The sequence below is a fragment of the Rhinatrema bivittatum genome, chromosome 12, assembly GCF_901001135.1.
Source record: "Rhinatrema bivittatum chromosome 12, aRhiBiv1.1, whole genome shotgun sequence".
NCBI lineage: Eukaryota > Metazoa > Chordata > Amphibia > Gymnophiona > Rhinatrematidae > Rhinatrema > Rhinatrema bivittatum.
The window spans coordinates 33,779,513-33,806,586 of NC_042626.1; the positions used below are offsets into that span (position 1 = coordinate 33,779,513).

The following is a 27,074-nucleotide window of genomic DNA, read 5'->3' on the forward strand; positions in this document are numbered from 1 at the left end:
GCTGAGGCAGCGTTCACAAACCCCGGGAGAAGGAAGGGGAGGAGGCAGGGTTCCCTGCTTTAAGGGTGACATCTAGTAGCCAGGGTCCACCATCACTATCAACTACGTATGTTGAGGGTGGGGGGGGGGCAGACAGGGAAAAACCTCCTGGAGTATTTGTGGCTTTTTCGGCCCAGATCCCATTCCTAGTTCCAACTGAGCTGGAACTACAAAGGAGCAAAAAAGCAACGCCAGGTCATAAGAAAACGTAAAAGAGATGAGGAGTGATCAGAAAGGCTAAGGTGCAAGTGGATGGAAAGATAGCCGAAGAGGTAAAGCAAAGAGGAAGGCTGGGGATAGGATTGTAAGACTAAGAGGAAACAAGAAAGGATATGTGGAGGGGGATGAGGAAAAAGCAGAATTATTCAACAAATACTTCTGTTGGGTATGGACTGGAGAAGGATGATTTGAAATGAAAACACGTTCATGTGTGCCATTATTTTATCTTTGTAGCAAGATATTTTATGTATTTTTATACACCGCTTAGCTCAATTTGGTTTAGTTGCATCATTCTGCTATAAACATAGTGTAATGATGACCCGTGAAGAAAAAAGGGGCAGGAGGGCAAAAACGTGCAGCTGGCCCCACTGCAGCAGTGTATTTTCGCCCACTGAGGTTGCAGCCGAGCTCCACTCTCTCGCCGCCATAGAGCCAATAGACAAGGCGGTGTTAAATCCGGTGCTATTGCCGGCGATAATGTCCGAAACATTATCACCTGCAGCGGTACCGCCACCTCATTACCCTTAACCCTGCCCAAACTCCTCCCTGACTCCACCCCTTTCCCTCATTTTAATTTTACCGTCGCGAAGCGGTAGTTTATCGCGTGCGTTAGGGCGTTATTGCGTGCGACAACGCCCTAAACGCATGCAATGAGGCCACATCGCGATTTGATGAATGACCCCCTTTATTTATAATTAGAAGTTTATATGATTTTTTGATAAATAATGTTTGGTTCTGTTTTGTTTCATTTCATTTTCAAAACAAAATAATTTTAAAAATGCCTAACAAAATGTTGTTCATTTTTTTTTATTTCATTTCATTTTGAAGCTGCTGTTGCTACCATTAAAAAAAAACAAAAAAAAACCTGCTCTTAATCCCTCCTCCCACCCACCAAACTCGCTTAAATAAAATGTCCCCTCCATCCCTGTACCCCTCCAGCTCATCTTACTCCAGTTGCTGCTGCCCCACATCTCCGGCACCGTTACGTTATATGGAAGAATCTTTTTGGGGGAAGCTGAGTGTTCGCACGCGTTGTGTATTTGAATCAGAGCCGTTCCACTAAGGGATTCTTTATTCCGATCTATGCAGTATGGGCACAGCATGTGCTCTGTTTTCACACAAAGTATTTAAATGCCTCCGATAAAACCTTTTATATTATTATTACCAGGACCCAGAGCCAACAATGTATCTCGAACCAGGTTCAGTCAATTTCAAAGGGCAAGAGAGAAACCCTGCCTATTGTCAAAAAGGATATAATGTGCTTTTCATTGCAGACCTGTGTGAGCTCCCCCAGTCACCTCTCTGGCTGATCTGGTATAGAAAGGAAAAGGCAGGTTGAGAGTGTTTCATCTCTAAGGAGCTGCAAGGGTCACAGGCTTAAGCTGCAAATGCAGACAGAGGGAATGGCTTCATTTTGATCATTAGGAAACATTTCCCCTACCTCCTGTACCATTTCCCACGCCATCTGATGCTAAAACTTGAAATAAGTGACAGATTGGGGATCAAGGCAAAGCATGATTGGGTTCATTTAACTACTGAACTTTTATTACAAAAACTTTTATTACAAAAACTCTTGCCCAGTTTCCAGAGCCATGTAAGAGTGACCTCTACCTCAAAGCTACCAATTCCACCACCCTATCACTAACAGTCGAATTTCGAATTGCCCTGTTTTCTCATCTGTGTGTTGCTCAACCAAAGTAATATTAATGAACATCTTTGGAACAAAGCAGAATATTTATTTATTTTTATTTAACGTGTTTTGTATACCGTCATTCGGTTTCGCCATCAGAACGGTTAGGCAGGAGTAGCATAGCATAGTAGAGGAGTAGCATAGTGGTTAGAGCAGGTGGCTGAGACTAGGGAAGGCAGGATTCAAATCCAGTTTCTCCCACTGACCCTTCTTAAGACCTTGGGCAAGTTACTTCAGTTTCCATTGCCTTCAGTATAGACTTTGACCGTAAGCCCTCTGGAGCAGGGAACTACCTATTGCACCTGATTGCAACTTGCATTCAGTTTCGGTTTGGAAAAGTGAGAAATTGGATTTAAAATCCAAACAGTGGAGGACTAAGAGGTCCTGTTGAGGTTCAGTGATGACTAGAAGATTAGCATTTATCTGCATGAGCATAGTACTGTGTTAATGCGGTCACCAAGCTAGCAATTTTTCTGTACTATACAAAATCAACTATAACTCATTTTAGGGACACATGAACTAAAAAGAGTCCTAATGTTGAGTTTTATGGTGCTGACTCTGGCTCTTTGGGTTCAAAAACAATGGTTGGGTAAGGTGGTGGGCTGGACCTGGCTCAGAGGCAGAAGTGAATAAAAATCTCTTCTGAATAGGAAAATCAATCATTTCCCCATCAGATTGCCTCCATACATAAATATTTTGTCTCTTCTTTTGGCTCTCCCTTGGTAGTTCCTTAAGCATCAAACCCATAACCCTGAGATTAAGTAATCAGAGTCTCATACAATGGCCTGTATTCAAACATATCATAACTTTATTCTTCTGGGGTACCAGTAGTCAATCAGCAATAAATTATGTAGAATGGTGAGTCACAGGATTCTACAACAGAAACAAAAAATAACACCCTTCATTTTCTTTTAGTTATGAATTAAGATCAGTATCTCTTCTCCCAAGAAACCATATGCTTTAGTCATTCCTTAAAAAAAGAATCTCATTAGTACTCAAACAGGTGCACAGTGTGTCCTTCAGAGAAGCACAAAGAATCTCCTGAATGTCCATACCCCCTCCCAAGTGCCACTAAGCTAACATCCAGGAGTAACAATGAAAAGATATGCGCTAGATCCAAAAATAAATACTTCATTGGCCCCTCCGCATCCACTGTAATAGAAGGCCCTGCTGGGCTGGCAGAGGCACCAGACCTTGAGGTATATCCCCAGAACCCAGGACAGGTTCTGTCATTCTGGACTGCAACTCCAGAATCCTATAAACTCCCCTCCCACGTCAGCACTCAGGCTTATGTACACAGGACATACTCTCCCTAGAGGTCATTTCTCCACACACTTAAATGAATAAGCAAAACAATGCTATATCCTGCTCTGCAGAACCATCCACCCATGAATAACAATGGTAGATGTTAAGTGAGAACTGGGGGTAAAGTTGGCATATGGACCAGAATTTAGGATTTAGGCTGCACAACATAATTAAACAGTAAAGAGAAACAGCAGGTTACATGTTCTGACAAAATTGTCTCCACACCCCAGGAGTGAAAGCAGAAAAACCTAGTCATATGGCATAGTTTTCTTAGATGTGCAGTTTAAAATAAGTGCACTTAACCTCATTATGGTCAGTTCAGCAGTGTCCTTTCTCATCTTTATTTTTCAGTCACACATTGGCATCACAATCGGTAATTAGTGACGTCGTAGTCATTCCCATGGCAACAGGTTCGCTTCAGAAATGCAACCATTATAATTACATTTCAAAAAGAAAAAAAAATGTATAAATGGTGCCTTTGCAAAGACAGAATATCATCATTAATCAACAATGCCAAAATGTCAGGCTCTTATCCTGAGTTACTTAGGGCCCTTTGCTCCCTTCTGGGTCTAACACAGAGTTTATTCTTAAACAGCAGCATGGTTAACAGAGACAGGACACAGGTTATGTTTACTGTCAGAGATTCCAACATAAATTGCATGCATCTTCAGGGCACAGAACAGGGACAGTCCACAGTAGAAAATCCAAATATTTCAAGACAGAATCAGTTCCAGCAGGACTGGTGCAAGGGTATTAGGTGCCCGAGGCAATCAACGATCTTGCATTCCTCCCCCCCCCCCGCCCCCAAGACTTAACTACTGGTGGCAGCTCCTGGGCTATTTAGCTGCTGATAGGATGGGGTCCACTGGCAGACCGGGCCTTCTCCCACGATTTTGATGCCCCCCCACCAAGACGTAATAGTCTCGTCTAGGCAACCACCTACTTTGCCTAATTGCTTCACGGCATTCACAACTGGTCCAATCCATGGTTAGAATATTCAGGTTCACTTCACTTATACAAACACAGGCTTTCACATCAATTACTTCACTTCAGCTTGTCCCTAAGGGCCACATATTTCTCTACTGGATCCTACACAGAATGGGTAAGCAACCCCCAAGTTGCCAGGAACAAGGAGATATTTCCAGAGATCATTTTTAAATCCCCATTATCCAATCCAGTTCCTCATGAGCAGAGCTTCTGGTGTTCACATTAAGTTTAATTTTGGTTCTCTTTCCTTGCATAATATGGATTTTACCAGCGCTATCCAGTGGATCGGGAGACAGGGTTCTAGCAGGCTTCCGAATCAAACAGAGCCTTTTCACCCGTGCACAAAGGAAGGCAGTAAAATTAGTAGCCAAGTCAGTTGCTCCACCATGAATTATTTAAGGAAGATAGTATTATTAATTATAGAATTATTGATTACAACAGTAATATATAGTCTAATTTTACCAGTACTACACGTTTATAAGAAGTAGCCTGCTCATTGTTGACTATCACTGCACAATCACTAAAAATAATCTATCTGTTCATTTTGCCTCTTCCTCTAGGCCCTTTTTTCTATCCACTGTCCTCCCAGTTCTCCATCCATCCCCTGCCTTAGATAAATCTGTACTATACGTCGAGAAGATGAACTGTGAGCAGATGTCTGGAATTCGTTTCTCTTCCTCATTATCATCCAGGATTGGAGATTTTTCACCATTAAGTGAAGCCAGTAGTCATAATAAACAGCCTACGCTCAGTGAGAAAAATATCTTATGAATGCTGATGGACAGCTGAGCAGTATCTGGAAGGCTGAAGCCCACTCGTCTCCTCTCTAGTCTCCACATCAAGAAGGCAGATGAAACCACTTGCCATGTGTGTTTGTAAAGAATAAATAAATCTGGCTTTGAAAGGCCTAATTGGCAGATTTGTATTCTAATATGAGAACTTCCATTACACTACATGAAATTCAGTAAAGCAGTGAAAACAAGGCTTTTTAGTGAGTCTTTAAAAGATTAATGTTGACTTTCTGTTTTTAACTTTTGACTACAATTTGTCTTCTGGGACTTATTTTGTGTTTTTACTTGTCATTGATACATGATTTGTTTGTATTGTCACTGAAATACTATTCTATGCTGTTTATTGTTATTAGTATTATAAACCACTTTGCTATTATGTTGAAAAACAGGATATCATATAAAATAAACAAACATAAAACTGTGACAGCATTTTCATTGGGGAGAAAGTGATGGTTGACATGACGGATGTATTTTTTCTCTAACTCGTATTTGGAGACATAGGACAGCAAAGTGTGCTGGAGGGGTGCAATCCAACAGCCCATAAACCAAAGTGAATTTTGACAGACACGGAGTCTGATTTATCAAAGGTTTTCCCACATATTGCTGAAGATGGTGGATAAAGGCCAATTGGTCCATCCAGTCTGACCAATTATTCCAGTCCCACACTGCTGAGGATAGATCCCAAAGAGATGTGCATGTGCTTGAAATAGATTTGCAATCCAAACCAAAACCGACCATTTTCAGTTTGGTTCATTTCAAGCCAACTGAGTCCCTGCTGGCTAGGGAAAGCCCAAATATTTTTTTGGGGGGGGGGGGGGGGAGGGGGGTTTCAAGTCTGGAAAATAGAGCACATGCTGTTTGCTGATAAATAAAAAAAAAAGAAACAAAAAAACCATGCCCCCCTCTCCCCGATGCAGTATTTAAATGAGGGGCTGCGTAAAAAAGGTTACGCTAGGGGAGAAATGTGCATCCCTAGTGCTCAAATGCATCAGGTGCACTCAATACGAGTGCCCATTTTTATCCCATTTCTGGCCAATTTTGCTGAGGTTGCTAAAGATGCCCATAGCTATGGGTGACTAAATTGTGCATCCAGATGAATTTCTTTCTAAATCAAGCCAATAAATATACATTTATTTTTCAACATTGCTAGCAGTAAATTTAAGTGTTACGATGATACTAAGTAGGAGGAACCACAGAGGACTGTATTTTTAATTTCTCATAAGCCCTTGACTTACAGATTGACTTTTCGTCACCTCCAGGGCTGGAGTTAAATTTGCCATGTTAAAAAGTGTGCATTGGATGGCCAGTGATTTTCTGCATCAGGGATAATAACTAATAACCTCATCTACATGGAGTTTACATGTGGTGGGCGCTATCAACTACGCATTTGTTTGGGCACATGTTTTGGATGCACTAATCTCATTGCATTCATTGGGTGCTAGTCTAGCGTGTCCAAAACGCACAGCCAACTGCACGTAAACCTGTGCGATAGGCTGAACGCGCTTTATTGCATCAGCTCCTTAATGTCTCGGAGTACGGTTTCCTTTGTTGCTGATATCTGTTTCTATCAAAGAGGCTATGAAGCCGTGTACCAGTGTACAACACAAACAAAAAATAAACAAAATAAAATCTGATATAAAACTCAAGCTTTGGGGGACAACCACACTTCATAGGGTATTCTGTATGTGTTTAAAAGTGGGGGTAAATGATAAAACGTTGATATGCATTCCTTCTCCCCCCTAGCCCGCCTCTCTCCTGCTAATCAACAGCAATCGCAAGATTAGCACAACTCAAAAGTTTCCCGGTAAGATGCCGCAGCTCGAAGCAGGCCAGCTGGCATCTAGATGGCGCTGTGCCCCTTCCCTCCTCTCCTCCAGCCCCGTGGCAGCAATGGGAAGAAAGCATGGGGCCTGTCAGCAGGTGCCGTGGGTCCCCTGCCTCGCACACGTTTCCTTATCAATAGGAAGTCCTTGCAGAGAAGGGAGCATGCATCTGCTGGCAAGCTCCATGCCAGCTTCCTTCCATTCCTACCACAGGCCAAACAGAGAGGCTCTGAAGTCACTCGTAAGAGACCCCCTTACATTATGTCTGGCAGGATCACTAAGAATTGTCAGCAGGGAATTTAAAAAGTCCTATGTTTTCTTTCTCTGGGTACACTTGCAGGAAAATCGACAAGCGATAATCAGTTGGGTGTGCACAGCAGTGGAGAAACCTTTCCGCACAAGCACAGAGAGTGACTGGAAGCTCAGTGGGAGGAAAGAGACCTGGATTCAAAGAGAGAAGGAAGACTCTCTCTCCAGGAGTCTATGTACTGAGCATGCTTCCCATAGACCCAAAATGGGGGAAAATCTTTAGTAACCAGGTAGGATGGAAAGTCCAGAAGGAATTTTCAGGAATGCTCTAAAACCACTCCAAGCTGGAGAAAAGGTGAGTGGGAGTGGACGAGAGAGTAAGAGAGAGATCTCTCTCAGGAAGACAGCCAGAAGCATGGCATGATGGGCTCTAGCCATGGTGCAAAGGTCACTGCATTATTTTGGGTAATGGAGGTTGGCTCCCTCTTCTGGTCCTGTCTGTACAGGCTCCATGCAGCCCAAGTGAATTATTAGCTTGTTATGTCAAGAGTTTATTTGCCATAGCCTTTAGCTTTCTTGTAAAAACCTGTATTAGTTAAAGGACCATTAACAGTGTTGAAGAAGACAAATAAGCCAAGCCTATTTTATGGAAACCACGCTTGTGTGACCTGCTGGCTGGAATCAGAGCCTGACTGAAGCTGAAGAGGTATTTACCACAGTATATAAATATAGAGAGAGAGCAAGAAGGAAGGAGAGCCAGAGAAATAAGTTGTGTGTATGCGTCATACATTTTTTCCCAGTCACAGAATAGGGGGGGGGGGGGGGGGGAGAACACTTGATTATTCAAATATAGAAAAGACTTAAAAAAAACCCAAAAGACAGGGTTACTTAAATACAAGCCAAATAAAGTCATTTTAGTACCTTTCATTACCTGACAAAGAAAAGGTTCTGTCTCTCCCTTATCCTGATTTTTGACTCGCAGGTGGATCACTCCGCCTGATCCTGCTCTCAGGGATGCAAAGTCCGAATCCCATGAGGACTGCTGCAGCTTCCCGCCCAAGACCAATGCAGGTTTCTGTACATCAGACTCAGCAGAGAGTGAATCTGCTTTCAGAGGCCATGTCCTCAGGGTCTGCCCTGGCTCTGGTAGGTTAAAGAATGCATGGGAAACTGAAATGTTCAATTTAGTTCCCATTCTGCTAACCTCCTGTGGCAGGGCATGGTAGCCGGCTGCTGTCCTGGCTTCTTGCAGCACTGAACAGCTGTCAGGAATGGTGTAGGAATGCTAATAAAAGATCCTAGAGATTGTACTCCTAAAACAAAGCAGCCTCCAGTGTTGATGATTGTTCTACACTGAACGGTGCAGGGTTCACTACACAATGCTGCCCGGGAATATTCTCCCCTTAACATGAATCAACAGCTGTAAGGGGGCATTATCTTGGCAGGTGTGTACAACTAATGGACTCAGGACATGCTTTAAATGCCTATAGGCTATAACCTACTTTACATCCTATCTAAAGAGGATTTTTTTTTTTTTGCTGCTTGAGCATTTCCACCTAGAGGTGTGCATTCGTTTTTAACGAAATTGAAATAGATAACGAAATTGTCTATTTCGTCTTTTTTCAGGAATCCCGAAAATTGAAAAAAAAAAACCTAAATTTCGTGATAATTGTTATTTCATGTTACTGCACACTAACAGGACTTACTGTGCACTGTTAGTGTGCAGTAACAGAAAATGTTACTAAATTGACAGTCATTCGGGAGCAGTTCAACTTAGTGTGCACTACCTCCGAAATTGAAAAAAAAAGGAAATAAGATCTTCCTGACCCATTTTAACTACGAAATGGCCCTAAAACCAAAACAACCCAAAAACGAAACAAAAAAAAGATCACTGCACAATGCACATCCCTATAATTCCTCCTACACCTTGGGGCTTCCAGCTCAATCAGAATTAGTACCTAACTGTAGCTAAAGCCTCATCAGCTTCCATTCACAGCTACCCAGGAGAGAAGGGACCACCAATTTTAATCATCTCCCCCACCTTGTTCAGCCTGCCATGTTATCAATAGTCTGCGTCCAAGGGCCACCAATCACGGCTCCCCCCAGAACCTGGTGCATGCCTACCCCGAGTCTGGCCAATAGCTTGTGCCTCCATCCCCCAGGGCGAAGGCTGCCTCGGCAGCACCCCCAGCTCAAGTCGCTGAAGCTGGCCTCAGCAATCGATCCCAGATCTCCTGTATGGTCATTGGCTGCATTGCAGCTGGGCCACTGGATCAGTTCAAAACAGTTCTACTATTCTTTTTTTTTGATCTAGCAATTTTCTCCTGTTCGTTCAGGCTTCTAGCTCAGTCGGAGCCAGGGCTGGAATCTGGCCCGTGATCCTTCCATCACAATTGTCCGGAGATTTCCCCATCCCCTTTAATCATTGCTATTGGTGCTGCTAGACGTTATGCAATATGCAGTGTTGTGCGGACACAAGAGACGGCCCCCTTCTCTCTGCAGCTTGCCATCTAGTCAAGGCATGCAGCAAGACAAACAGGAGGCTTCAGGAAATTTATTAGAGTCAAACAGCGCAGGACGATTTAAACCAGGACGTTGCCTTTTAAATGTTTGTTTAATTTATTTACTACTTTAATATGGCGCTTTATCCAGAGTGCCTTACAAACAAGAGCTAAACTTATTAAATGTGCACTTTATACATTAAACATGCACAATCGATCATCCTTCTTCATACAAGGAATATCATCGGCTGCGCATACATTTTCCTCTTAAATATTTCAGAAGCAGTTCTAATGCTTATAGGGTTGCGCCATAGTGTCACTGTGTCATAAACCAAGAAATTCTTTACCCTCCTAGGGTTTTACTGACCCACTTTATCATTCCTAGGAGTTTATAGCTTATTTACAGTATTTTAGAGGATGGGAGTGGATTTCTTATGGCATCCTTCATTTCTAATCACAAATGTTATGGAAACGTAACCATAAAAACTCAGAATTTATATTTAATATGTAAAGAGTAATGGTCCATAACTTTTGCATTATCATACCTTGGAGCTCTGGTATTTTCCCTCATAGCAGAAATGGAGTAAGGAGATTCAGTCAGATGAGACTCTACAGGGCCAAAGAAGGAAAAAGGAAGCCAGTGGTGGAAGTACAATCTTGCTTGGTTACATTCCTAACCATAAGGCTGATTTAGGCTATCTCAAGAACATAAGATATGTCATGCTGGGTCAGATCAAAGGTCCATCAAGCTCAGCATCTTGTCTCTGACTGTGTCCAATCTGGGTCACATGAATCCAGAACATTCCAAAGAGTAGATCCATTCCTAGTTGCTCATTCCTAAGGATAAGTAATGGTTTTCCCAAGCCTACCTATATAATAATGGTTTATGGGCTTTTTCTCCAGGAACTCGTAGAACCCCTTTTAAACCCACCTATGTTAGAAGCCTTGACTACAGCCTCTGGCAACAAATTCCACAGCTTAATTGTGTGATTTGTTTGAAATCTCCTACCTGTTATTTTTATGGCATGTCCCATAGTCTTAGTCTAAGGAGCACTACGTTTCCTTGCTTACTGGCTTCCATTTAGAATAGGGTCTTCCTTGATTGAATTGCATTGGTTTCTGCTAGAGTCAAATTTAAGATCCTTCAGTATGTTGTTAAAGCTTGAATCAAGTAGGCCCACTATATCTTCAGGAGTTGTTGTTTTTGTAAAAGCCTTCCAGGACCTTGCATTCATCATAGGAAGCTCTTCTTCACATTCCATCCCTTTCTCAGCTGAAATAAGAAATCACCTGTTGGACTACATTTATTTATGTGGCACCTGTTCTATGGAACATGGTTACGACATTTGTGTTGATCCTTTCTACACAGGTAATAGCCTCATATGTGATCAGTGATGCTATACTCATGGATAAGGACTTTAATAGGTGATTTATTGACTGTTTAATTTTAAGTGAAGGATAGAATTTATGGATATTGGATTGGGGCAGCTGGTTTCAGGTTCCCACCCTCCAAATACATGATTGAGGGGCGCTTGGTCTGGGCCTAGGACAAGCTCCAGACAGTCAGGAGTCCGGCAGGTTGCAGAGAGGAACAGTAACAGTCTCGGACTTGAGTAGCAAGCTACACTGCTGGCCAATAATTAGAATTGGGCATAACTCAGAAGCTGGCTTTTCAGCCCGGAAATTGGAGCCAGAAACAGTTTCGCAAAGATGAACAAAAAGCTGGACAACAGCTTAATTGTATTTATTTCCTATGTTATTCGGAGAGTTCCATTTGAGTTGTTTTATGTTCATTTATGTTTTATATGTTATGAATGTTTTTAAATGTAATCCACTGTAAACTGTGAAAGAAGCAGAATAGAAAATAAATAAATCAAAAGTAGGCGTTAGTAGTAAGTCACAATGAAGCAGGCTTGAAAATGAAGCTTGACTTACGAGTAAGATGCATTTCCAAAAGTAGTAGATTCTGTAGCAAATGAAGGTCAGTGTTCCGGTTGCCATGAACAGCTTCCTGCTTCCCAGCCACCCCTTTTAGCTAAAGCCCAGCAAATCCCTTTTGCCCATGGATGTGGCCTCCAGCGCCCTCTGAGCCAGACGTCTCTCCTACTGCTTCTGCTGGCTTTAGATGCTCGGCTAGTCCAGAAGCTAAGACTTTAGTGCCAACCTTTGGAATCAACAACACTTCAAGACCCCTCAGTCTCTTGTCCCTGACAATTGGGCTAGGGTTAACTTTATATTTGATTTTTTATTTTTACACATTGAGTGATAAAGTAAATAATCAGATCAAAATAAATATATAGGCTACTTTTTTGTGATATTTTTATATTATTGTGATATTTACTTTGGTATTGCAATGACAAAAGTTCTAGCACATTGAAATGTTACCGCAATGTAAGCAACTACTCTACAGATCTGCTATTTTGATCTGTACTTAACTTTTGGGATAATCTTGGCTCCACGGGAAATGTGAAACTCCAACATTCCGAAATTCTGCTAATTATGCAAAACTCTGATTTTCCATTTGAATCAAATGACATGAAATTGTGGTGTTTGCACTGTTGTGTATTTTCACTCTAGTACTGCCCTGAGATGTAATGGGTCATGAGGCTCTGGTGTGCCCCCAGGGTTCCTAATTGATCAAACATTGTGCCCTTTCTTAGCAATGAGTTCCGATCACATTCTCTGAGTAAGCAGCCTACTTTGCACAACTTCAGTCAGACCTTGTACCTGCTGTTCAAAAAAGACTTGAACGTATGAACAGGGGAATACTTTTTTAACACCTTCCAAAGCTTGGCCTTGAAACTCAGTCCTCCAAAGTCTATGCTGTGGAGTGGGAGAGGGTAAGGGAGATGATCCTTCATCCTATATAGTGTCTTCCTGCACAGAGTTAGATGGGACTCACTAAACTATAATTAGAATCTAGAAGCTGCCAGAATTGTATAATTTTTGGGGTGTCTTTTGTTTACCAAAGTTGTCTTTATCTTGAAATATTAGTTATTATAAATACAACATGCATTCTATTTTTGGATCACAAACAAGTTCAGATAGTGGGGTATTGTTACGGACCAGCACGGGACTGCAAGGCAGGACTCGGGTCAAGGCAAGGACTGGTTTTTCACCTAGCCAGCCCCCTCCCTCGCAGGTTGAGCCCTTGGGTTCTGGTGGCCAGTAACTCTCTGCGGCAGCAATACATCATAATGGTGAGTTCATACAAGCAAAGCTTGGACAAGGCAGGCTGGAGACAAGGCTTGGAAAAGGCGGGTAGGCTTGGCAGCAAGACAAGTCAGGCAAGGCTTGGTACTGGACACAACCTGGAACTCAACAAGACAAGGATGAAACAAGACAAGGACAAGACTCTGGTACAAGCAAGAATGTATACTGGAACAGACAGGACAAGACCAACAAGGCAAACTAGGGCAGGATTTAGACAAGGGAAACACCAAACAAAGAACACTGAAGCCCAAATGCAGCAAGGCTTAGAACAGACAGAATAGGCCCAAGGAAAGGAAAGACAGAAGGCACACAGGACACAAGGCAGACCAAGGGTTAGCACCAAGCCAGAAGTGACACCATGAGAAGACAGGGTACTATGGCAATATGGGTTTACATAGGGCTGGGACTTGGGTGTGGCAAGGGCAGTGAGGAGGAGCTTGACATGACTAGTGATGAGGCATACCTAGGGCCTCTGCTGATGACGAGGAGTCATGAAGGTAGGATAAGGCTGCATGTCGGGTGAAATCCTAACAGTGCCCCCTCTTTTAAGACCCCTTTCTCCAGTGACCCAATTTTTAAGGAGGCTATGGTCAGGTAAACAAAGTAAGACTTGAACATGGCTGGAAAGCTGGAGCACTGAAATAGTAACAGGAGAATTGTCCTCTTCTGGGCACATCGTGACTGGACTATCACCCCCTCTGGGTGGTCAGGCTATGGAATAGAACCCCCTTCTGGGAGGTCAGGCTGTAGAAGCGTGCACCTTTATGGGCAATCTGGGTGCCTGGGCAGGAGTACTGCTGACTCAGAGTGTCTGAAAGGCAGAACCATAAGCACAGGGTGACTGGAGTGTAAAACCACTGTTTCAGGATCCTTGGAAAACTGGAGTATTGGCACAGGGTGAGTGGAGGGTGGAACCTCTAGCATGGGGTGCATGGAGCATGAGACTTCAGGCTCAGGATCCCTTGATTGGACCACCGGCACAGAATAAGTGGAAAGTTGAACCACTCACATGGTAAATTGGGACTTCTCCTGGAGTGGCATGGACAGACTGAGCTCCTTCTGGAGCAGCACGGCTGGACTGGAATCCCTCAAGTTTGGAAGAAAGGTAGACAAGGCAGGCTCCCCCAAGGATAAGGCTGTGGCAACAGGTTCTTACTGGAGTGGATTATCTGGACTGGAGTTCTTCAGAGGTGGAGGTAGATCCATGGCTTCTGAATCATGCTTCTCTTGAAGCAGAGGCTTGAACAGTGTTCTCACTTCACTTACAGGCTGACAAGAAGTGCTGGAGGTACTTAGAGGCAGAACAGCAAGCTGGCATGGACTCTGTAGAACATGAAGAGTTGTAGTCTCTGATCTGGATTCTGAAACAACAGGCAGAAAAAAAGTGCAAGCTAATTTCTTCTTAGCTGTCAGCATTGAGCTCATTAGCAAGTTGCTGCCACCAGATGTGATTTTCTGGGTTCTAAAAGCAGGATTAAGTAGCTGTTTGCCTCACAACTTCTACCTATGAGGGCAGAGCTGGATTAAGTAGTGCACTGCTTTCACTTTTCCCAGGAATGTTAAACTGGAATCACAAGAAGTTTGTATTTTTCCAGGTAAGAAATTTAAACCACTTGAACATGCTGTGGTGGAATCAACTGTGCAGTTTAAATTAGCTGTGTATTTAGAATTAATTTGGCAAACTGTGGTTTTCAAGAGTTATGTGTTTTGAAATAAACCTGTGCTGGGAGGTTTTTCAGTAGCCTGAAGTTGGTCCCCTCCCAAATTTGGTTAAATGTCTCATATATATTTCCTGGATTCCTAGTCCGGTGTTAGTCTCTTGCCAAACTCTTGATCTAGTTTCCAAGCAATGAAACAACTATAAAGCCAGCCAGTCGCTCAGACACAAACACACATATTCTGCTGTTGTGCTAATGTTCATATGCTCACTCATAGGCCAATACAGGTAGTTGAGTGTTAAAAAGTTTTGTGCTTGATTTCAGTGCAAGTTTTTAACGCTCAACTTAAAATATTGTAAACTAATGCTATGCAAATGCATAAATTCAAAATGGGAGAAAAAATCAGGCAAGGAAGAGTGGAATAAAACGTCCTTACCTCCAAACAGAGGAGATAGTACAAAGACAGTTCATTCCAAAATATATTTCCTTTGCATCAGGTGACCAGACAGCTTTATCCTCTGGTGGAGAGATAGAAGTCTGCCCAAATCTTCCCTTACACAGCAGATGCCCTAATCCACTGCAAAGGGATACTAAGGCTCTCACAGGAAATGTTCAAACTTGGCTTAAAAGAGTCCAAAACAAGCTTAAAGACTGGATAGACAAGTCAATGGAGGGCTGACTCCTAAATGGGAAAACTTACTTATTCTTTTCCTATAAATTTAGGAAAAAAATGTAAGATAGGCAGAGCTCCTGCTTCAACAAAATCCAAACTAAAATCCACAAGGATAGATGGTGCTTTGGGATGATAAACATCTAGTACACTGCAGGAAAAGGAGATAAACTGCTCTCCAAAAACTAATCACATATGAAGATAGAGAGCAGAGAGTATTATTAAACAGTCCACACACTTCCAAATTAATGCATAAATCCGTTGTTTTAATTTGAACACGTTCAAGTGGCTGCTCCAAAAATTCTGGTATACAGTACAATGGTTTTCAACCAGGTCCCCTGACACGGACTGTGTTTCGCTAAGACCAAGATAGGCCGTGGTGCGGCTGAACAACCATGGAGCCTTTCTTACAAGGCATCATCTGATCCCTGCCCCCTCCCCGTCGACGCTGCTAGCGGAGAGCCTCGGGGGAGGCTCCTGTTGGGAAGACACTGCTGGCACTTGGTGTTGGTCACAGTGGCTCAGCAAGCATGGGGCAGCTGCGACCAACGCCAGTCACATGACTGGCCGGCTCAGCCCACCGGGGCATGCCCAAGCCTCAATAGACCAATCCAGCACTGGCACAGATTTACAGCGGCTAGGAAGGAGATGTAAATGTGTACAACACCTAAGCACATACATTACTTTCAAAAATTCAAAGTCATAAATGAATGGTTTTCCCATTCCAACCTCGTCTCCCTGGAATTCCTCTTTACAGCTCTGCGTTCTAGTGCTTCTGGCTTTAGCTTTCAGGGAAGCCACGTCTAGATGTGGACATTGTTTAATGAAAAAGAAAAAACAGATGATTAATCTGAATGCCATGGTTTAAAGTGTCTCACCTCTCCACTAAATACCAAGAGGTTAGCTCACAAGTTAACCATCTAAATGGCAAGTTTTGAATATTCCCCTTTCTTATCCGAGAAAAGTTAGCCAGATAAGTCTTGGAGGTGTTCCAGGGCAGAGTTGAGTTATCCAGATAACTTTAGATCTGCTCTTTGGCATGCCGAGAGTTATCTGGGAACCTCCCCATCTTCGGTAAATAAAACACTGTGCTCGTCTCCCGTGTTTTTTTAACTCTAGCCGGGTAAGTTATCCATTTTCTGTTTCTTGGAATACTGGCCTCTGGGTTTCATCGATTTCCTGATGCCATTCTATGCTTTCCTGCAGAAGAATGTATTAAACGCTAATTAACTTTCCAACTGAAAAAAAAAACCATTGAGAGAGCTTATGCCACCTAAGCCTAGATTTGGTCTGATCAAATTTTCAGTACTAGATTATGATTCTGATCATGCCTTGTTAGTTATTCTACTGTATGGATTCTAATTACCTGTCAGAAGTGCATTGTTGAGGAAATGACAGATTATGCAGAGAAGTTATTAATAAAACCTCACTATGGCCTGCTTATGTGAGGACTAGAGCGGTGGGACATAACCTGCCTAAGGAGTTGATCTCCAGTACATTCCCCGTGCCACACATCGGCGGACCTTCCATGGCCTAACACTTTCACACAATAATAACTGCAATAATAACACCTGGAGGAGAGGAAATGTCATCCTTGCAAATTGTGACTTGCCCCCCTGCATATAGATGGTGGCAGGTGGCAGATGGCTGCCTACAGCAAACACTGCCAGGCACTGAAAAGGTGCGTTTCTATGTTAGTTTTCCCTTTCCTGCCTGGCTCTGTTGACCCTTCTAACCGGGAAAGCAGCCTGGAATAGACTTTCTGACCTGGTGCCCTATGAGCTGCATCTGATTTTAGCCAGTGAAGTGTTGCGGACGATGCAATCTAAGAAAGCTTGAGGAATGGTTTAAGGTTTGGCAATTGGGGTTCAATGTATTTGGAGGGCAGAAAGGCCTCACCTGGAGTGCCGTTTTGGAGACCATACCTCAAAAAGGATAGAGACCAGATGGAAGCAGTCCAGAGAAAGGCAACTAAAATGGTGTGGGGTCTGCATAGGAAGACTTTTATATGAGACTGCAGGACCTAAATACGTATACCTGGAGGATAGGAGAGACAGTGGAGATATGATACAGACCTTTCTGTACCTGAATAATATCAATGATGCACAAGAACCAAACTTTTTCCAGTGGAGCTAGAGATCATGATATGAAATTCCAAGAGGGTAAATTCAGGAACAATGTCAAGAAATATGTCCTCCTGGAAAGGGTGGAGGATGCATGGATTTCCCTCCCAAAAGAGATAGCGAAGAGCTTTAATTTAATTTATTTTTTTATTAATTTATTATTTTTATATACCGACATTCGATCTCAATTGGGATATCGCACCGGCTTACATTCAGGTACTGTAGGTATTTCCCTATCCCCAGAGGGCTTACATGGAATTCAAAAATGCATGGGATAAACCCAAAGGATCCCTGCTGGCTAAAAGATGAAAATGAGGAAACGGGTAACCTGTGTTCACCTCTGTCACAGGTGGGTAGGCTGGTTAAGGCTAATTCCCCAGACAGGGGTCAAGAACAGGGCAGGGGCTTCTGCTTGGCAAACTACCTCCAAATTACCCAACAATGGTGCCTATGCCATGAAAACACCAATAAACACTGATATTTTGGACTCTCAAATAGCTCTTGATTATCTGGAAAATAAACATCTAAATTTACAATTTATAAACACCTAAGAACAGAATCCCTAGATATTATACATATGTGTAGCCATCACAAAGCCTGTCCCCCATTTGAGCAGCTCGATTTGTGACTTGCCCTTCCCTAGTGAGAGTGGGGTTGATCTGAATTATTTCTCTAGTCTGTTAAAGTACTTTGATTGTTAATGATGTATTTTAGATATTTCTGTATTTATTGATGCATTGGACTGCAGTTATTATGATACACCGCTTTGGGTTGACGTTTTTGTTTGAGGAAGGCGATATATAAGTATAATATAACATTAAAAAATCACACTGTTATTAAAGCCCTTAAGGTGGCAATAATCAAACTCCTTGTGTTAATGCAAACTCCTTTTACCCACTGTATTTGCACCAATAATCATACTTTTGTTTTGATTATTGCCTCCTCAAAAATTGACCACAGGAATTTGCATCTCTTTCTCTGCAGGTAATTTTTTTTTTCAACTAAAACAATGCACATACCTAACTATAATAGAAAATGAAGCGTGTTGTTCTATCCTCCTGCCTTCTCCCCACCCCCCACACAATGCAGGGAAGAGCCTTCTGGCACGAAACATGTGGGCGGTCAGGTTCCTCTACCTCTGAAAAGCTGAAGAACTGGTGCTCAAATTGGTGGAAGAGGAAGTGTGGGGAGGGTGAGCATAGGATGGAGCATTCATTCATCATGGTGCAAGCAGAGAAAAGAAGCACTACAAATCCCAGCATGCTGTGATCTGAGGGGAGGGGGCTGAACAGATTTATAACCTGCCAAGACTGGTTCTGCACCATGTGGGAATTTTTTTCTGTAGAGATGGGAGTATCTTAGAGTGCTCTCAGTTTTTATCCGCTGGCTGCCAGGCCTCGCAATGATCTGTGTATAACGGGCCAAAGGAACTGAAATATATAAACATTATGTGAAACCAAACGCTTATCAGTCAGGTTCATTTTTCACATTTTATGACTGTATTCATCAGGCAGAGTCTGAAGTTAAGTTCCCATCATTTTTATCTCCTGTTCGAAAATGCAACACTGGGGAAATGAAGGCCATTAATTGAGATCCTCACTAAGGCTTGCCTTAGCGCCTATCATGCATCATTGAGTTAATTATTTAAATTATATAAAAATCCCAGTGGTGCAAAAGGTCTGGGGTTTGCATACTAGCTACCTGTACATTCAGAGATCCATGAGAAGATATTGCCATGCACCTGTCACAGTCCTCCTCCCTGCTTGTCTCTGTCTTATCCCAGTGTATAATCATTAAAGGACTGCCTTCGCACTCAGGCATCAAACATAAGCGCCACAAAAAAAGGCAGTTGCAGCTCGGTATACATAACTATGGAAGTCAAACTACAGTGCTTGTATTCCATTATTATTTTTTTTTGGGGGGGAGGGATTTTCAAAATAATTCATGCATATAAACGTTGGTTTTATGTTTGTAAATGGCCTTTTGAAAATTACCTGGGCAGTTGCACAGATTTTAGCGTGCACTACCAAAGAGGCATTCTGAGAGGTGGAGTCGGATGCGGGGGTCTTGGTTTTTGGACCTGTGTATGTGTAAGTATGCACACAGGCAGCGTGTGTACCTTTTATGCATGCCTGATCGGCACCGGCGGCACACACGCCCGCAAAGCTTCAAAGTGGATTTATGCACTCAAATTCTGGCTAACATTTGCAGGTTCAAAGTGTTCCATTTTAGCCTGTGCAGTCTGCTTTGAAAATTATCCTGTTCAGGATTTCCCTTGTATTTCATGATTTTCCTTTGTGTTTTTACCATTGTGCAAAACTCCCTACATGACATTTACAGTTCAAAGAAAGCAAAATGTGCAAAAGTTTCAAAATGGAGAAATGTATAACTTGAGGGCAGTTAAAAAAAAAAAAATCCATTTTACCAAATTACTACTGCCATTCCTCTGAATCGCTGACCTTACCCTAATGCTTTTGCCCATCAGCTTTTTTCTGAATGCTGATACTATTTTTGTCCCCACATGTCCACTACTATTCATTCTGTGAGGAAATAGTTCCTTCGGTTACTTCTGAGTCTACCTTCTGCATCCCCTTCCAGGCTCATATCTTAAGAGCCCAGGTTCTAGGTCAGTGGTTCCTCACTCTGGTCCCCAAGGGCGGCAAACAGGACTGGTATTCTAGGTAGCCATCTGTGCAAACTAGTCTGGTTCTCAAACCAAGTGTATGCAGACATGGCTGATAAAGATTCATTGTGGATATTCTGAAAACCAGGCCTGTCTGCTGACCGCGAGGACCAAGGTTATTCACCCCCCAAACAATTCTATGCTAATCTTCTTATTTGCTGATTTAAACTGGTCTGTGGTGAATAGAACATTTGTTTTTATTACACTGGACTTTTAGCAATAACACACAATGTAATTCAGGGGCCTACAAATCCGGTCCTCAAGGGACAAGATTTTCTATAATGAATATGCATGAGATACATTTGCATGCTCTTTCTTCATTATATTCAAACATATATCTTATGTATATTCATTGTGGAAATCCTAAAAATCCGACTGGATTTGGGGACCTCTGATGTATATCATGAGCAAGGTCATTATTAAATTAATTGTCTCACCACATATTACTGACCTGGATAGCAAAATCTAGTGAAGATCACAGGGATGGGCTTAGAGATGGATTTAGGCTAGATTTATTTTGATTTATATTCCACTTTTGGTGCTTTCACAACCCCACCTCCTATAAGGGTCAGTTACAGGGTGGCAGAAGGCTGTTTTCTGCTGAATAAGATTCAGCAGAGGTGGAAGGAAGTAGATGTTTGCTGCCCTAGGCAGAGGTATAATGCGCGCCTATTGACAAATCCAAGGCTGGATGGGTTTTCATTTGAAACAAAATGGAGAAATTTCCAATTTCATTTCGTTTTGAGAACAAGGCAAAAAAAAAAAAAAAGATTTGTTTCTGTTGTCAAATGGAGCAGGACCTCTCACACCCAACCCGTTTGGGGGTCTGAGGGGCAGGAGCGATCCCCAGTTACTCCTGCCCCCGCCAGGTCTCCGTTCCAAAATGGCACTGAGGCCTGCACCACTTTGTTGTATGGCGCTGTCTTAATGTAAATAAAATGACATCAGACTCAGGACCCGCCGGTGCCATTTTGGAACCGAGACCTGGCGGGGCAGGAGTAACTGGGGATTGCTTCTGTCCTGTGGATGGAACAAGCAGTTGGGAGCGGGTTCAAGGGAGTCCAGGGTAGGGGGTGCTGTGGCATATTTTGCTGGCAATGGGGGAAGGAGGCAGAGTGAACCTGATATTTCTTTTTTCTTTTTCTTTTGTTTTCATTTGTGTTTTAAATAGATTAAAATAATGAAACAAAAATAAAATTAAAAAATGTTCGGTGCACACCCCTAGATCTCAAGAATGATTAAACTGTGATTCTGTTTTTGTGCTGAACTAGTCTTGAACAACTAGACACACCAACAGCTTCATTAAAAGCAATTTTCTCTTGTAAGAGAGCTTTTATGCTTCTCTCACTCTTTCTAAATATTTGATAAAAATAAATTACTTAAACCTAGTGTTAAAAAATAAAAAAAAGCCAGAATTGCTGCCAAGCTGAAGAAGGCATTGTTTGAATATATCAAGAAGCAGATTGTGTATTAATTTGCATAGCTGTTTGTCACACAATGATGGGACAGATTAATTTGAAAGCTATACTCTCACAAAAAGTTATAAGCGAGTACAAGAAAACCAGACAGATTAATGCTTCCCTCTGCAGAATAGTTTTCTTGCTGTCCTCCTATCCCCTACTTTTTTCTGGCTCTTATTGGTTTAAGCTGTTAATTAATCTCCAGATATGAGCTGTTGATCGAACAGTTAGAATTTTTTAATGAGATAATACTTCCTGGCTTCTGTTCATTGTTCAAGAAATATAGCTGTCTAATTAACTAAAGATACTATGGGCATTTTCAGTCTGATAGGATGGCCTTGGGCCTGGCTTTGGCCATGATCCAGCTGTTAGGATAATGGATGAATGCCAGACAGAGCTTGATAAGTCGCTATTAGTAAATAGAGACAGTTCGGGGCCGGATGTTATGCCATGCTGCCAACATGCAAGCAAAATGAATCTCTCCTTATTTGAGCTTCCGTCAAGTTAATAGGTTGACGTCTAGTGTGGGCTGGTTGGTAATTTGTGCTTTCACATGAAGCTGCTGTATAGAACAGCATACAAACTTCACTTCTAACAATCTCAGATTTTTGAACCTGAAAAAGAAGAAAGATGAAACTGCATGGGAGTCAGGCTTGGTGCCAGGATAAAGGAGGAGATATGGCCTAGCTGGCATTCATGACTTCCGAAGTCTAAATCCCATTGCTGTCACTTCCTGTCTGTCTTGGCGTTCAGCAACTCAACCATTTTGCACATTATTTCACCCAGTGGTCAGTGAAGAAGAATGTACATATTCTTTGAATTATGCCAACCAGGGTTCATTATGCAGAAACTACCTCCTCCAGCTAGTGTGAGGTGGCTGCATGCTTCTGAAGCCTTATAATAGGCTGCAAAGTGTGATGAGACCGTTCTGAATATACTTTTATCATGGGATAGATGCAGGGCATTTATTGTCCATGCTTATTCTTCAGATAAGCAGCTTGGAATCTGTCTATCCATTGGGATCCTGCCAGGTACTTGGGACCTGGATTGCCACTATTGGAAACAGGATACTGGGTTTGATGGACCTTTTCTCTGACCCAGAATCGCAAGTCATATGTTCTTTTGTTCTAAATGTTAGAATGATAAAGCAGGCATGAAAGCTGAAATGTTTTCATTGGGTCAAGCTTTTTACATTAATTGCCTACATTGTTCACAGCCAGGCCTCTGAAGATGAGAAGCCTGGTTGTAGTGGAGCATTTTCATATAAAATTTCATGTTCAAGTATTCTTTATTACTTCCCTTGGGAATCTCCCAACCACAGGCTAGGACCTGCCCAGAAAACCAAAAATTCCCACGTTGTTCCTGCCCTAAAACTGCTGACCATATTAGGGCGTCACGAGAAGAATGTTTTTGTTTCTGTAAACTTCTTGCTCAGTGTGAAAGCTGGAGCATGGCCTGGTGTAGTAATGAAATGCAGGGCCTTCTCGTGGGCACTGTGCTCACTGACAACCTGCTTCCACCATGCCTGGGCCCACAAATAGCCCCCAGCAGCTGCCCCAGACAACGGAGTAAATAAAGAAGGACCGATTCAAGGGTATTAGGCACTCGAGCCAAACCTTCAACCTTGGGCTCCCACTCCCTAATTAACTATCTGCCCCAAGTGCAATCCCACCCCGACTGAGCTTTTGATAATTAAACATAATAATCAAGATGACGCTACTACCAATCCTCTCAGAACACATACATTCTTGATATATCTTGTACATGCACAAAGTGCAAATGTATTTGCAGGAGTCATGGCATAGTGTCTGATGAATGCGTCATCTGGAATTCTTGGGGGGAAGGGGGAGGTGCAGTGCAAAACAACAACAATTGAGAAATATGCAAATGTATTAGGGATGTGAAACAAAATGGGAATGAAATTTCCTACTTCATTTCCTCTTGCTTTGAAAATGAAATGAAAAATTAAAAAAAACTAAAACTAAAAGCTTCATTTACTAGGCTTTTTTTTCTTCCCTAGATAGAGAACAGGATAAAAGCCTTAGTAAATCAGGCTCTAAATTTGCTGCCAACAAAGCCGTCCCCCTCAGGACTCCTCCAGGACCTCTGACTCCATGTGCAGGTCTAAGGGGCAGGAGCAATCCCTAGTCAAAGTCATTCCTCGCGCCTGCCCTGCCTGGATCTCTCTTTCAAAATGGCACCAATGGACCCTGAGGCTGGTACCATTTTGTTGTACAGAGGTTTGTCTGTATCTCCTTACAGAGCTGCCTCTATACAACAAAATGGTACCAGCCTCAGGGCCTGCTGACGCCATTTTGAAATGGAGAGCCAGCAGGGCAGAAACAACTGGGGATCACTCTTGCCACTTAGAAAGATGGTGGGGGTGACCTGGAGAAGTCTAGGGTGGTGGGGGGGGGGGGGTGCCGAGGGGGGGGGCTTTCAAATCAGCATTAGAAAAGGAGATGACATTTTCTTTTTGGGTTTCTTTTTCAGGGGATCTTTTATTTTTTTGTGTCATTTCTGACATGAAAAACAAAACAAATTGGACAAATATTAAGCTCACATCCTTAAAATTTATAAATTAAAATATAAATCTATACTGCATTGCCCAAATGCTGGCTGTCCTGCACTAGGATGTTTACCCTTACGACTCACCATCCAAGAAAAAATTCAAATTCTGTTTCCTCAGTATCTCAAACTACCTCCATTACTAGGCACTTTGTAGTAATGTAGTAACACAATATCCTTCAAAAAAGACACATCAAATAGGCACTAACTCCTACTATTCAAACAGGAACAATGATATCTATGAAAAGGCAACACTGCAGACAAGCACCGAGCTCTAGAATACCAATATATCACCTATTGGGAAAGCAGAACAATCTGGACTGCTACAGATCTTGTCACTCTAGCCGACTATCTCACCTTGGTCACACAAGAGGAACAGAGAGACTCACTAACTATAGAGTAAGTGAACACACAAATTCAGACAAAACCTGAACTCTTATTTGCCTGCCTAGGGGACCAGCTATCTGAGTGTGTGTGATAATCGGAGCCTGCCTGCCTGGGGGGTCTTTGTATGAGAATGAATGGACCCCTGCAAGGGGTGTGTGTGTGTGTGTGTGTGTGTGTGTGAGAGAGAGAGAATGCATGCCTGCCTGAAGGTGGGTGTGGGTGTATGTGAGAATGAATAAATGCCTGCCTGAGGGTCTCTCTGTGTATGTGAATGGGGGCCTGTGTGGGTGAGAGAGAGAATGAATGGGTGCCTGCCTGGGGGTCTGTGTGGGTGAGAGAGAGAATGAATGGGTGCCTGCCTGGGGGTCTGTGTGTGTGAGAATGGGTGCTTGCTGGGATTATGTCTGTGTGTGTGTGTGAATTTATGGGTAACCTGGAGGTCTCTGTGTGTGTCTGTATATGAGACTGGGTGCCTGCCTGGGTGTGTGTGTGTGTGAGAGAGAGAGAAAGAATGAATGGGTGTCTGTGTGAGTGAGAATGAATGGGAGCCTGCCTGGAGATGTCTGTGTGTGTATGTGAGGGAGCCAGTGAGAGTGTGTGTGTGTCTGGTGGTGAGAGGGAGAGAGAGGATCTTAGAGCCTGTGTATGAGAGTTTGTGGGTATGTATGAGAACATCTATGTATGTGTATGTAAGAGAGAATGAGATATGTGTGTGTGTGTGTGTGTGTGTGAGAGAGAGAGAGGAGAAAGTTTGTCTGCCCCCCCCCCCCCCCCCCCTCAGACCTCTAATTCTCGAATGGAAAACAAGAGTTCCCAGGTATGGACAGCAGGGGCTTTTTTTTAGCCTTATTAATTTTAATTATTGGGTATTATTATTTGATATGTGTGCTGTTTTGAAATATTTTATTGGTGCTTGGAAATTTTTTTTAAAAAGTATGACTTTAATTAACAGAAGTTATTCTATTTGTTGGTAGTTTTAAAATATTCTTATTAGTATGGTTTTACTATTATAATAGATGCTTTATGTTTCTTGATTTTATTATTTGTTTTATGAGGAATGATGGTTCTATCATTGTTACACTGCAGACAGTCTGACTTCTTGGGGTTTCCATTTCAATTTTTGTCTTCATATTGCTGATCTTAATTTGTGATTCTTTATTGTGTATTTGGTGAGGGTCTGTCTCTGCTCAGTGAGAAATTCTGCTAGCGTGTAGTGTCTATGTAGGGATTTATAGCAAACAAGTTTGTTTCATTTCCCAAGTAGGTGGTGTATTGGTATTCTGGGACCCAGTATAATATTCACAGTGCTGCTTTTTCTCAGGACAGGTTTGTGCTGTTTGAGTCCTTGGTATTACCACTGTTACATTATGATGAATCTGATGTATAGATTTTGAATGTCGTTTTTGCGGGGTTTTGTGTTCTTTCACAATGTGTCTGGCAGTGGAAGGAGTTTGTGCTGCTATTACTGTGAGGTGCCTGTCTGGTTGTGGTGTGGTTTTTGCCTCTTTCAGGCTGATACAATAAAAAGCATGGGAGAAAGGGCACTCCGTAGTGAGCGCCCGCTCTCCCAATGCACGCCCAGCCACCTCTCCTGGGTGCGCGATCCTGTATTTAAATGAGGGGGTCTCGCTAAAAAGGAGGCACTGGGGACAATAGTGCATCCCTAGCGCCTCCTTATTAGTGGAAACCCAAGAGAGGTGGCTGTCAGCGGGTTCAGCAAACCGATGCTCAATTTTTACAAGCGTTGGTTTTCCGAACCCGCTGACAGCCATAGGTTAGGAAAATGGATGCCGGTAAAATTGAGCGTTCATTTTCCTAACCTGACCAGCTGGTACATTATTTTTTTTATTATTTATTTTACATTTTTGGTTCCTCTGACTTAATATCACTAGGATATTAAGTCTGAGGGTGTACAGAAAAGCAGTATTTTCTGCTTTTCTGTACGTTTTTTCAGTATCCTGGGTGCATAACTAATAGCCTCATCAACATACATTTGCATGTGATGAGCACTATTAGTTTTGGGGGGGGGTTGGATCACGCATGCTAATCCCTATCGAAAATGCGTGTCCAACCGCATATTAAACAGTATCCTCGGCCGAGCGCACTTTACTGTATCAACCCGTTTGTGTTGCTCTTTTCAGCAACCTGTGATTGCCTGCTATTCGGTAAATGATTCAACAGCTGATTGGTTGGTGAAATACTGACACCAGGCCAGTGATCCAAGATACCATTTTGTGTATACATATAGATTCAAAAGCCATTTAGATGGATAATGGGAAAGTTATCCGTCTAAATGGCTTAGCCGCATATTTAAAGGGCTTATCCGGCTATAATTTAGCCGGGGTAGATCAGGGACATTCCTGTGGCTCAAAATGTTTGCTCACCCCTGTTCTAGTCAATCACCTAGTTTGCCTAATGGAACTGACCTTAGAGAAGAGATGGTGCCTGCATTCATGACCCAGCTCCTTCCTCCGGCCAGCTTATGCTACAGGTACGAGGTCTTCTGTAGACCTGCGTGATGTGACCGGTGGGAGGGGGTCGCTCCAGGTGCGGGTTCTGATATGGTTACATCTTTTGCACCTGCCTAAAGTCAGACCTGCTCAATGGGCTCATCGTGACCATAGAAATGTGTTGGCTCCAGGTGTTTTCTATAGGAAGGTGCGTATGGCTTTGCCTTCACTCTTCCTCTGCCTCTGAGCTGATTTCCC

The 27,074-nt window shown here is 42.6% G+C and overlaps 1 protein-coding gene and 1 long non-coding RNA gene across 5 annotated transcripts in view; both read left to right on the forward strand.

The window, feature by feature from the left end:
• The window catches only part of LOC115074608, a 44,422-nt gene extending 38,970 nt beyond the window's left edge, over positions 1-5,452 (forward strand). The window contains exon 6 of the long non-coding RNA XR_003852297.1: positions 4,801-5,452. This is a non-coding gene — a long non-coding RNA (uncharacterized LOC115074608). The remainder of the gene's footprint in view (positions 1-4,800) is intronic.
• An 8,550-nt stretch (positions 5,453-14,002) lies between these two features.
• Positions 14,003-27,074, forward strand: part of B3GAT1 (beta-1,3-glucuronyltransferase 1) — a 167,842-nt gene continuing 154,770 nt past the window's right edge. For 3 of the 4 annotated variants that reach the window (XR_003852217.1, XM_029573646.1, XM_029573647.1), the window contains exon 1: positions 14,032-14,412. Coding sequence is in view for 3 of the 4 variants with exons in the window: in XM_029573646.1 (XP_029429506.1) it covers positions 14,374-14,412 (39 nt within the window). In the remaining variant the exon portion in view is untranslated. Of the gene's footprint in view, positions 14,413-27,074 lie in introns of all 4 variants that reach the window. The other variant, XM_029573648.1, reaches the window with a different exon arrangement.